This window comes from Bos indicus x Bos taurus, chromosome 16, assembly GCF_003369695.1.
Source record: "Bos indicus x Bos taurus breed Angus x Brahman F1 hybrid chromosome 16, Bos_hybrid_MaternalHap_v2.0, whole genome shotgun sequence".
Taxonomy (NCBI): domain Eukaryota; kingdom Metazoa; phylum Chordata; class Mammalia; order Artiodactyla; family Bovidae; genus Bos; species Bos indicus x Bos taurus.
The window spans coordinates 26,542,169-26,554,382 of NC_040091.1; the positions used below are offsets into that span (position 1 = coordinate 26,542,169).

The 12,214-nt window shown below is 44.6% G+C and overlaps 1 protein-coding gene across 1 annotated transcript in view; it reads right to left on the minus strand.

The window, feature by feature from the left end:
* TP53BP2 (tumor protein p53 binding protein 2) overlaps positions 1-10,929 on the minus strand; it is a 67,454-nt gene extending 56,525 nt beyond the window's left edge. The window contains exon 1 of the mRNA XM_027564527.1: positions 10,577-10,929. Within this exon, the coding sequence (XP_027420328.1) occupies positions 10,577-10,603 (27 nt within the window). The 5' untranslated portion in view covers positions 10,604-10,929. The remainder of the gene's footprint in view (positions 1-10,576) is intronic.
* Between the last annotated feature and the right edge of the window lie 1,285 nt (positions 10,930-12,214).

Genomic DNA, 12,214 nt, shown 5'->3' on the forward strand with positions numbered 1-12,214 from the left:
CATCATAGACTTCACTCTATCTGTTGCTTTTATTCACTAAGCATTGTATTTTTAAACAATTTTTACTGGAGTATAGTTGATTTCCCAATTGTATTAGTTTCAGGTGTACAGCAAAGTGCATCTGATACATATACACATATCCACTCTTTTTGAGATTCTTTTTGCATATAGGTCATTACAGACCCATGGGAAAAGTTCCCTAGAGTAGAGCTCCTTGTAAGCACCGTATTTTTAAGATCCATGCATGATCACCTGAGCACAACCAATCCATGATTTCTAGTTCTTTCCTTTCTACCTGGCAGTCTGCTATGGAAGTGGTCCTCTATGTTCAAAGATTTCACCTCTGTGAAACTTCTCCCAACAATGGACATATATTTAAATGGGCAAGCACTACCCTCCCCAAGGAAAATTAAAAATAAGAACATTCATTCACCCAAACTACATTTATTAAATGCCACTGTGTGTCAAACACTGTGCTCAGTGTTAGAAACACAGACTAGAGGATGGGTCACACCCTCAAGCCGCACACAGAGCACAAAGCCCCACAGGGCCCCGCAAACACGTGACACAACCGGAGAACTTCCTGGTGGAGGTTCAGATGACGTCCAGTGAGAACAGGGAAAAAAAACCACCCGTCTCAAGGAATACTACTGAACCGAAAAGGGTAGGATGAGTCAGACAAGAAGAGGGCTGTCCAGGCAGAAAAATGGCACATGTAAAGGCACAGCAGTGAGAGGAAACCCGGCGTGCTATCGTCACGCAGCCCCGGAACTGCTGAAACCAGGAAGGTGGGAGGTCAGACAGAAGGAACAGGTCACCTCTCAACCCCTGAGTCACAGCTGTGACGCAGAAACTCGGGACATACACAACTTATTTCACACTGACAATTAAGGCCCAGTCAGACGGCGCAGAGCAGGTGATGGACGTCAATATACAAGAAGGTGCAACTCACTGCCAGCTAGAGGAAAACAGATCAAGCCCCACAGAGTCCTAACACAGCGTCCCTTGGGAGCATGAAGGAGGCGGTGAGCAGATCTTCTTCCCCAACTGCCCTGCAATCCTGAAGGCAGGCCGGCCGAGCAGGGCGAAGGGGGCTGCCCTTCTGCCAGGCACGAGGCACACGCACCACTTACTTTCCCTCCGCAGCGGGCGCTGGGTGTGAAGGGCTGAGTTGCTTCATGTTTTGAGTCTTTCGATCACTTCCCTTCCCCACTGAGAGGCCAAATATTCTACAAGTGTATTTGGACACAAAAAAGGCTGAAATCCACTGGGCCAGATGATAAGGAAACTTTGGATCTAGCTAAGGAGATTATGTTGGTATGCTATAGGTAATACAAGTCAGTCTTGAAGAATTCTGGACAGGGGGAGCAACAGACACTATCTCAGATCACCATGGAAGTAGTGTGGAGATGGACTGACGGGGTGAAGGACAGTAAAGGTATAAATAAGGAGAGGATCACCCCTTCCAGGCAGGAGAGGGGTAACACAGAAGAAGAGCACCAGGGGCTAGAGAGGAGGAGTCCGGGACATAGTGATGAAACCATCATGGGAGAAAATGGAAGAACGGATGGAATGCAGGATAACATCCAGGTCTCTTAGTGACCGAAAGCAGCGATCAACACCTACCAGAGAAAGATCCTATTTAACTTTAAAATAAAATTAGTATCCAAAATAGTCCCCTTTTCCAGATCAACAAATTACAAGAAAATAATAATAATAATAATAACCTGTGCTGTGCTTAGTCGCTCAGTCATCTCTGACTCTTTGTGACTCCATGGACTGTAGCCCACCAGGCTCCTCTGTCCATGGGGATTCTCCAGGCAAGAATACTGGAGTGGGTTGTCATGCCCTCTTCCAGGGGATCCTCCCAACACAGCAATCGAACCCAGGTCTCCCTATTGCAGGCAGATTCTTAACTATCAGAGCCACCAGGGAAGTCCAGTAATAACCTACACGTCACAAATTATCAATAGCTAGCAGTTAGCAACTAGATATTGCTGTGATACAGAAAAACACTGGCAGGAAGAGACTCTTTCTAGAATTTAAGTCAGCTCTGATTTCAATTTCCTAGGTCATTGGCTGTTTTGTATCTTTGTCAATAAAATGAAGATTACCATTGATTAAAAAAAAAAAAAAGGTGAAGGAACTTGTAGGTGAAAGCACTTGAAGCTTTCAAAGTAGATGATCATGGGTTGGAAGGCACAGTTGTTGTAAAATACTTGTAGGGTTAAGGCATCCGCAAGGAACTGATCTCCACGCACGGCGACAGGCTTTCTCTAAAGCTCTGCAGAGCTCTTTAAGGATGTAACAAGTCTGGTTTCTCTTGAGTCTCACAGGAGGAGCTTGTGGACGTGCAGTAACCCTGCCCATCCCTGTCCTGATCTTATGCCCAACCCTGGGGTAAGATCAACCCTTCTCTCATCCCTGGGTTTTATGAACGCCTAGAGCAAGTCACACACTGCATGGACTGAGTTCACAGCCAGTTCACACTAACTGCTGGGCCCTCACAGTATATGATAAAGCTTTTATCCATCTTTGGTGGTTTTCCATCGTCTTCCTACCACAAGGGCTGTCAGGCTCCCCCCATATTTCCCAGTTCTTTGGCTGTGGCACCTCCACAATCTGTTCTCACACAGCAATGGAGGCATCTTTTCTAATCTCTCCATTTATGTCACTTTTACTCCTTAGAACTTTTCCAGGGGCTGTCACATCCCTTCCCCTGGCAACTAAACTCTTCGCCCCGCCCAGGAAAGCCTACAGGCTGCACTTCTCCACCTCCACTCCAGTCACTCGCTCCCAACCACTAAGCTCCGGCCTCATAGTCCCCCTTGCTTCCTCCAGGCCTTTGCACCATCCCCTGGGAATTCTGCCTACTTGATATGTTGTTGTTGTTCAGTCACTAAGTCATGTCCGACTCTGCAACCCCATGGACTGCAGCACGCCAGGCTTCCCTATCACTATCTCTTGGGATTTGCTCAAAATCATGTCCATTGAGTCAATGATATCATCCACCCATCTCAGCCGCTGTCATCCCCTTCTCCTCCTGCCCTCAATCTTTCCCAGCCTCAGGGTCTTTTCCAATGAGTCAGTTCGCATCAGGTGGCCAAAATACTGGAACTTCAGCTCCAGCATCAGTCCTTCCAATGAATACTCAGGGTTGATTTCCTTTAGGATTGACTCATTTGATCTCCCTGCAGTTCAAGGGACTCTCGAGAGTCCTCTCCAACACCACAGTTCAAAAGCATCAATTCTTTGGCACTCAGCCTTCATTATGGTCCAACTCTCACATCCATACATGACTACTGGAAAAATCATAGCTTTGACTATATGGACCTCTGTCAGCAAAGTAATGTCTCTGCTTTTTAATATGCTGTCTAGGTTTGTCACAGCTTTTTGCTCCTCCCACAGATCTGCACAGGTCTCAGCCAAGATGTCACTTCCCTGACCACCAATCTACAGCAGCCGTCCTAGTCACATGCTGTTTAAATCCTACATAACTCTTTTGTTTTGTTTCTACTTTCCATATCCTCTCCGCTCCAAGCCTCCCACTAAGCTTCAGGAGAGGTACGCTCCTTGAAAACTGTCATCTTCTTTCCTGTATCCATGGCACTGAGAACAGTGCCTGGAATATAGTGGGTGTTCACTGCACACTTATTGAACAGATGTTGTCCCCAAAAGGCCATCCAAAAACAATCAGCAGGTTAATAAGGAAGAAGGAACATCACTGATTTAATATGATTTCATTCCATACCAGTCTCCAGTTTATTTCCAATAAATTCATCTGATTAAATGGAATCACTCTTCCTCACTATACACACCACCCTGGGGCAGCAAGGGGAGATGCTGTCACTTTGTCCTCATCTGGAGATTCTGCCAGCAGTGGGCATTCCTCCAAGTCACAGATTCACCTCTCAAGCCCCTGGAAAAGACTGCACAATAAAGACGGCAACCTCACAGCAGACTCTCTAGTTCCCTGCCCTCCGTGGCTCTTAACCACCCATTCCACTCTGACCCTTACTCTCCTACCTCACAACGTTCACACCCTGTTTAAACATACCATCAAAAGCAAGATTATCCAATACCCCTCAGACAAAAGGCAATTGTATCAAAGAAAGAAGAAGAAGAAAAAAGGAATCATTACACCCCTTCTCTTTCCCAGATGATGCGAAAGAGCCGAGATCTCCATACAAGCATTAAAGGTAGAAAAAAATAATAGTCACTGAGCCATTTCCTTTGCACAGGGTGAAGTCAGCTCCACATCAGTCGAAACTTGATAAGAGAACCATTTACCAAATTTATCACCCAGTGTGGATTTACATATGGGAAGATATCTCTGTTTTCCTTAAAGTCAAAAATAATTAGAGTTATGCTCTATAAACCAGTATTTGAAGTTGTCATTAGCCAAAAGAATACCATGACTACTGTCTTGATAAGTATACAGAAACATTCTAGAGCATTTCTTCACAGGTGGACCTGGTTCTCATCTCATTTCTGCCAAGTGACCCAGGGTAAATTACTAAAACCCTATGGGCTTCAAATTCTTTGTTACATGAGAAGGGGGAAGCCTTGCTTCACAGGGTCAAAACCGGATTATCTGAGATGAGCAGCCCAACAGAGGGGCAGGTGTTGGGCACACAAGGGGTTCCAGCAGAAGCTCCCTCTCCACCCTGGGTGGAAAATAAAAGCATGGGGCTTTCAACCATACCAGTTGACAGAGAAATTATTCTTTCCACTACGGAAGATTAACACACTGTCTGGATCATTTCTTATTATTACCACTAGTAGTTTAAAGCAATATTTTACAATAGTTTACTCCTTATGATTCTCTATTACTTTTCTAAACTTGTGTCTTAAGGATTTCTGGTTGAAATGTTGGAAATTTAAATAAATAGTACTAAGTCACAAATCTGTTTCTAGAACAACCACTGAAGTACGCATTTCAAAAGGGAAAATTCAGTATTTATTGGTCCCGTGAAAATTTTCAATGAAAAATCTGGTTCCGTTAACCAAATGAGTCATTTGTGTTTGGATAAATATTAAGCAGAAAAAAGCTAAAAATGGCCACAGTCGCAGAGTCTGTGAAGCTACTTTTCCTACACAGGCTCTAACTATGTTGGGAATTTGCATTTCTTTGATAAGAGAGTTTTCCTCTGATAAGAGAGTATGCAGAATGTTTTAAGAATCACTGACTCCTTAATGTTCAGTGCTCCTGAAGGCTCTCCTAATGACTAAGACTTCTCAGCTCTCCCCAAGAAGATGAAAAATTTTACTGTCACACCTACCACTCCAGCCTAAGTATACCTCTCACAAGGTCTGTCATCTGTTTTTGCTTTTCTCAATGACATCTGATTAAAAGAAAATGTTCTGTTCAGTACCTGCTTCAGTATCATGAAAAAAGAGAAATATTTAAATAATGTTTGACTTGAAAAAGTGGCATGAGCTGAAAAGAACACTCTGGATTCCTGAATTCTTCTATCCCACTCTTCATGTTCTTTGCAGTACTTGTAAGTAGAAAAGGCTGGTGAGAGGTTTACAGGGTTGTTGTTTAATCGCTCAGTCATGTCTAACTCTGCGACCCCACGGACTGCAGCATGCCAGGCTTCCCTGACCTTCACTATCTCTCGGAGCTTGCTCAAACTCATGTCCATTGAGTCGATGATGCCATCCAACCAACTCATCCTCTGTTGTCCCCTTCTCCTGCCCTCAATCTTTCCCAGCATCAGGGTCTTTTCCAATGAGTCGGCGCTTCACATCAGGTGATCAAAGTATTGGAGCTTCACCATCAGTCCTTCCAATGAATATTCAGGTTGATTCAGAGGTTTATGGTACATGATGGAAATCATATCAACATGTATTGGTACGCTGTTACCCTATTTGAACTAGAAAGAGGCTGGACCTTACATGAGCTGCAAGAATGGCTCAGTGTTAGGTTCACTTTAGAAAGACTTTTTAAGAAGTCTCACATACTATGGTAGATTACCAAGAGATAAAGGTCTACAGTGTTCCTTAAAAGCTCCAGAAAAGAGAGGTTTTGTTTTCTTGTTTTTACCATCTGCTGCTGGGGGACAGGGAACGTAGAGAGAGAGAGAAAACAGTTCTTCCTAGAAGCAGTGTATGAATAAATGACCCTGTGTGTCCCTCTCAGATAAATTCTAAGTTAATTTTTACAATATAAGCAGGTGTATGATTGTGCTACAGTTCTTTATAAAGTCTAAATCCAGTTTCTCTCAAACAGGTAAAAATACAGAAATTGGTAAAATACTTTTCGGCTTTTAATTAGTGTAGCGTAAGTCACAAGAAACAAATTTCACTACAGCACAGGAAATGTGAGATACTTTGCACATTTTCTTTTAAATAGATGATTTGTTTAACAGCCTTTGAGAATTATAGTTCTATAGAGAACCTACCTTAAACTTCATTCTGAAATAAAACCTAAGCTAATGGACTGCATTACTTCTCAACAACAAAAAGGAATTCTTTCAGAACATGGTATAATCATAATAATACAATGTTCCGAAGCTACAACTTGAAAGGTTTGTCATTTCAAAACACAATTTCAGTTTGGGAAAGTATGTGCAAATAAAACCAGTATATAATACAAATAATACTTTAAAACATGAAAATAATACAAGTATTTCAGCAGAAGTTAAGTTCTCAGGCTTGGGAGCTGACTAAGCTGCCTTTAGAAATACATAAATCTGATTGACCAAGAATGAGACTTCTAAAGGAGCTACTGCAATATCCCATTTTTTTGGTCCCAGACTTCCAAAATTATAAGTTCCAATAATCAGATGATATTTCACAGCATAATGAAATTGCTAGGCGTAATTATGATACCTCTGTAGCACTGAAAGATAAAATGCCATAAACCTAAAAATAAATCATGATTAGTTCAACTGAGCTCTTTAAAATAAGCTATTATTTTCTCCAAAATATTATCCATATTAGGGTTTTGTGGTGAAATTCATTTAAACAGAACACTAAATTAAATAATCGGAAAACCCATTCTCCAAGTCATTAGGGATAAACGACCCATTACAATTTCATTTAAAGTATTAACGTAAATGTGAAGCTGCAAATATGGGATTCAAATGTAAAATGCTCCTTTGTGCCCCTTCATCAAACCAACTGCCCTGTTGATACAGTCAGTGACCATCAGGCATATGTGGCTATTTAGATATAATTAGATTTTTTTTTAAATTCAATTCCTTGGTCTCATTAGTCCCATTTTAAGTGCAGTAGCTGCGGGTGGCTGGTGGCTACCACACTGGACAGCACAGATACAGTTCATTTTCTATCACAGCTGAATATAAATGCCACATATATGACATCAACCACTGAGACAGGCAAATTCAAGTCCTCTGGCCTTCCACACGGCACTGTGGAACACTGTGTGGTTTTGTGAGCAGGTTTTTTTCATTTACCTTTGAGCAGCAGGTACAAACAGAAATTGTTATCAAACTGTATCTAAAAAGAACAGCGAATGCTTTTAGAGTTAGCTAAGCTCTTTCATACCCACTCCAGTGTTCTTGCCTGGAGAATCCCAGGGACGGGGGAGCCTGGTGGGCTGCCGTCTCTGGGGTTGCACAGAGTCGGACACGACTGAAGCAACTTGGCAGCAGCAGCAGCAAGCTCTTTCATAAAAATATTCTTGTTTGAATACAACACTTCACAAAATGAAAAGTAATGAAAAAAGATATCTGATATAATTTTAAACAGCTGAGAAATGTTGCTTTTAAAGACGATTTTCCTTTAGTTGATAAATACAACATGAGAATGCCTCATTAAACAGCCATACTGCCAAACTACAAATAACATTTCTTTAATGAAGAAAAAGATACAGTGTCAAGTAGGAAGGAGTAATCAGTTTCTCCTCACCAAGTTGTGGAAATATCACAGAACCAGACATACCAACTATGGCAGGTATCTCAAAATGAGTGTAATTATTACACCCTTTTCTGCAGTACCCTATCATTATCCTACTGTGATTCTCAGCACTTGCCTACTTATTTTTAGTTAGCCTACTAAAATGCATCATCCCCTTCTGATTTGGGATCCAATTATCACTTCATGTCCCACATGAAAGAAATTCACTTGATTCTCTACCATTTGTTGAGAAAACACATGAACATAATTTATTTGCACAACTTTAATATAATGCAGTCTAAATAGCAAGTTGTTATCTCCAGCATTCCTGTAAAAGCAATTTTAAAAATGTATTCTTAATGTCACAGAACTGTACATTTTAAAATGGTTAAAACTGTCATTTTTATGTTATGAACATCTCACCTCAACAAGAAAGCATATCAAGGTAATTGTCTACATTCTGAGACTATCCATTTTTCCCTATTAAGCAAAGTGCTTTTTTTTGATAAATTGGTTAGTTTTTCAAAGTAATAAATTTAAAACCTCACTTGATGATGGAATAAAAATCCATATTAAAAGCTAAAGAGAAGAGATATATTTAAGAAAACAGTCTTATTTTCAAATATCCCAACTATTACAGGATAAAGATATAACAAGAGGTTAATAAATGAAATTTTTTTTCATATTTTTTATGTGTCGCAAGTATAAGAATCTCCAGTTTAACCTAACCAATGTTACAAATTCAAGAGAAGTTCTTATCTAGCAACTATCCCGAGAGAGGCAAGGAGGCACTAACTGTTTCATAAACAATAACTCTAATCCTCACAAACATGCTAAAGCTAGGTTACTACTAAAACCCCCATTTTACAGATGGTGAAACAAAACACTAAGAAAGAAAAAAGGCTATGGTCACAAAGGTAGGAGCTGAGCAAATACTGCACATGCCACCACGTCATGAGTCCTGTTAGATTCTACTGACAGGGTTTCCTTGGTGGTCCAATGGTTAAGAATCTGCCTGCCATTCAGGGGCCACGGGTTTGATCCCTGGTCCAGGAAGATCCCACATGCCAAGGAGCAGCAAAGTCCGTGTGCCACAGCTACTGAGGCAGCACTCTGGGGCCTGTGCCCACAACAAGAGAAGTCACTGCAATGAGAAGCCCACGCACCACAACGAAGAGTGGCCCTCGCTCCCGGCAACTAGACGAAGTCCACGGGCGGCAAGACAGACCCGGCACAGTCTAAGAAAAATAAATCTTTTTTAAAAAGATTCTACTGACGTTAGGAAACGCAATAGCCTAAAGAGCTATATAACTTTCTATGCATTGTGATGATCTGGTATGTAAGAAGGAAAACTTTCATCATCATTAATAATGGCCAAAGAATACCTTAACATACAACTGATCTTTAAGAAAGAAAGCATACCGCAACAACAAACACTTGTCTTGCTCCTATTTTTAAGGAAAAAAATCACAAACTGTGAAAGTTATTTTTAGGCAAAGAAATGTAAACACAAGGAATAAAACATTTTAATGACAAAATCCCTCACCCTTCTCCATATTTTAAATATTGGTCATTCACATCACAAACCTAACTTCATAACCAGGTATCAAACTAAAAAAGGACACATAATGCTATTAACACTTTCAAATTCTCTGAATCCTGGCAGGACAAAATATCCCAAACCATCTAAACTGAATTATCAAAACCAATCAATCAAATGTGTCCAGTATGTGAAAGTTTAAGAAACCCTCCCACAACACAAGCTAAGGGACCAGAAGATAGTGTATTCTGCATCTGTGACTGCATATACACAAAATTTGTCCTCACTCATTCCACAGACTCTATAAAAGTAAAAGAAAAGTGATTTCTTTGTTTCCACAAATGAAGCCCCAAGAAAACATCGCTCGACTGCAAGATAATCCTGCTTCAGTGGCAGAAGTGTAAAGTACATACAATTTCCTCGAGGAAACACGCTACTGAAATCTGCATAAGCCACTGCACCCCTCCAGCTTCTGCGACCGTTGAAGAAAAAGGGCATTTCAAACGTCTCAAACCTGTTGTTCACCTGTGTGGCCTGGTGGACACGTCGAAAGCCTACGGAGTCTATAAAGAACTCACCAACCTTCTCCGAGGGCTCGCTAAACAAGCTGTGGAAACGGTGGGAGCCAGGCAAATGCGTTTTTACTGCTATCAAAAACTTTGAGGCTTCATTTATTAAAATCAGTTTCCAGATAAAAAGAGTTGGCCATCACCGATATCAAGATCGAAATTCAACTAAAAACAAAAGGTACGCTTTTCGGTACGTGTATTTCATGCCAACTTGAAGTTGTTTCTTGTTTTTTTTTAAGACAAAGCAAATAAGATTCCCGGTTCCCTTGTTCTTGACCTTCAGGAACTGCAAAAAAAAGTCAGGACCCAGCCAGACAGAAAAAGAAAAGTTTAGAGTGGCTGCCGCACCGGCTCGGGAGCAGTTGCTGGGACCCCTACCCTCGGTGAGGGTCTCCCCGTTCCCGCACGCGGGAGCTTGGGGTGGGGAGGATGGAGCCGCTCGCGGGAGGTGAGCTATGCACGGACCACCCGCGACGCGGACTCAGCCCCCCGCCGCCGCCATCCCCGAGCTCTGCTCAGGACCCGCACGAAGGCGGGCACCAGACCCCTGCCCGCGACCCCGCACACTTCCGGTCCCGGCCCCTACCGCCCGTCCGCTTACCGGCATCATTTTGGACCCGAACCGCATCGAAGCTGGTGGCGAGATGACGGCCCGGAGCCAAGCGGAGGCACCCCGGAGTGTGGGGGTCGCACGGTGCGGGGGAGGGGAGCGCAGAGGGAGGCCGCCCGAAGGCGGCGGACCTGTTGCAAAGAGGCGGCGGGTGGCGGGGCGGCGTGCGGGTCCCCAAAGCTCTCAGTGCGGGCTGGGGCGCCACCGAGCCCCGAGCCCACCTCCGGCCAGGCCCCCCCGTACGTGGCTTTGTCTGCTCCGCGCTCGCCACGGCCCGGACTCCCTCCTCGGCTCCGAAACCAACTAATCCCCGGGCCTGGCCCCCGCCGCCCGCGCCGGCTCCGCCCCCCGCGCGGGGCCCCGCCCGCGGCGCGCGAGGCGGGGTGGGGGAGGGGAGGCCGCGGGGACGGAGCCGCGCGGGCCCGCGGCGGGAGGGAGGCCGGGGGCGGGAGCGCGCCCGGGGCGGCGGGGCCGCGCCGCCTTTATTTGCCTTCGGGATGACAAGTTACCGGGGGCGCGCGCGGCAGAGCCACCAGAGCGCGCGCGCGCCCGCAGGCGGAGCCGAGGACTCTGAGGCCGCCTCTGGAAGACAAAATAAGGAAAGCGCCAGACGAACCCCCGTGTTGCTGCGGCCGTCACCTCCCCGCAGTTTCGAACTGGGTCGGGGTGGGGGAAAGCGGGGGGAGTGGGGGCTGAATCCTGGGCGGAAACTCGGCACCTGGACGGTTCCTCCCCGGAGCACCGCCGCCGGCCTCGGCCGGAGCCAGACGACCGTACCTCCTGGGAGGACCCAGCCGCGGGGCTGGAGTGGCCGAGGTCCCTGGAGGCTCCGGCGACGGCCCGGTCCCAGCAAAATGGAGATCGGCGGGGCCGTCTCAGCCGGCACTGCATTCCGAGAGTTCCTGGTGGAGGAGTCCTAGGGCTGTCGCCTTCCCTCTCTTCTGCATCGCCCAAACTCTAGTTTAGAACTCTGTGTGACTTTCTGTAACTAAAAACAAACAACAAAATCCAGAACATTCAAAAATAACTAAAATGATCAATTTTGTTTGTTTTACCACAATAAAAATAAGTAAATAAAACCAAAAAAAGTTTGAAGCAGCTTTCCGAGGAGCTTCTTTTTCTGCTATTCTAAAAAGTCCTGGATTTCCTCTCTGAAGGGTACTCGTTACACCCTCAGGACAGTCTCGGAAATGGCCACACACTCTGCTCCCTTTGCCTAGGAGAATTGCAGTGGCTCATTTTGAAAGAGCAGCAGAGCTGGTTTAGGCACCTTCTTCCACCTTCCAAGGACACAGATTCCTGGAACCCTAACTACAGGAAACTGTAGTTCTGTTTAAATTGTCCTTGTGAGCGAGATTAAGTGGAATAAAGCCCCTGCATTCACCTAGCCTCAAGCATGGACAGATCTTTCTTAGTCCAATATTGTTGGTCAGTCGCTCAGTCGTGTCCAACTCTGTGGGACGCCATGGGTTTCAGCACGCCAGGATTCCCTGTCCATCACCAGCTCCCGGAGCTTGCTCAAACTCATACCCATTGAGTCGATGATGCCATCCAACCATCTCATCTTCTGTCGCCCTGTTCTCCTCCTGCCGTCAATCTTTCCCAGTATCATGGCCTTTTCCAATGAGT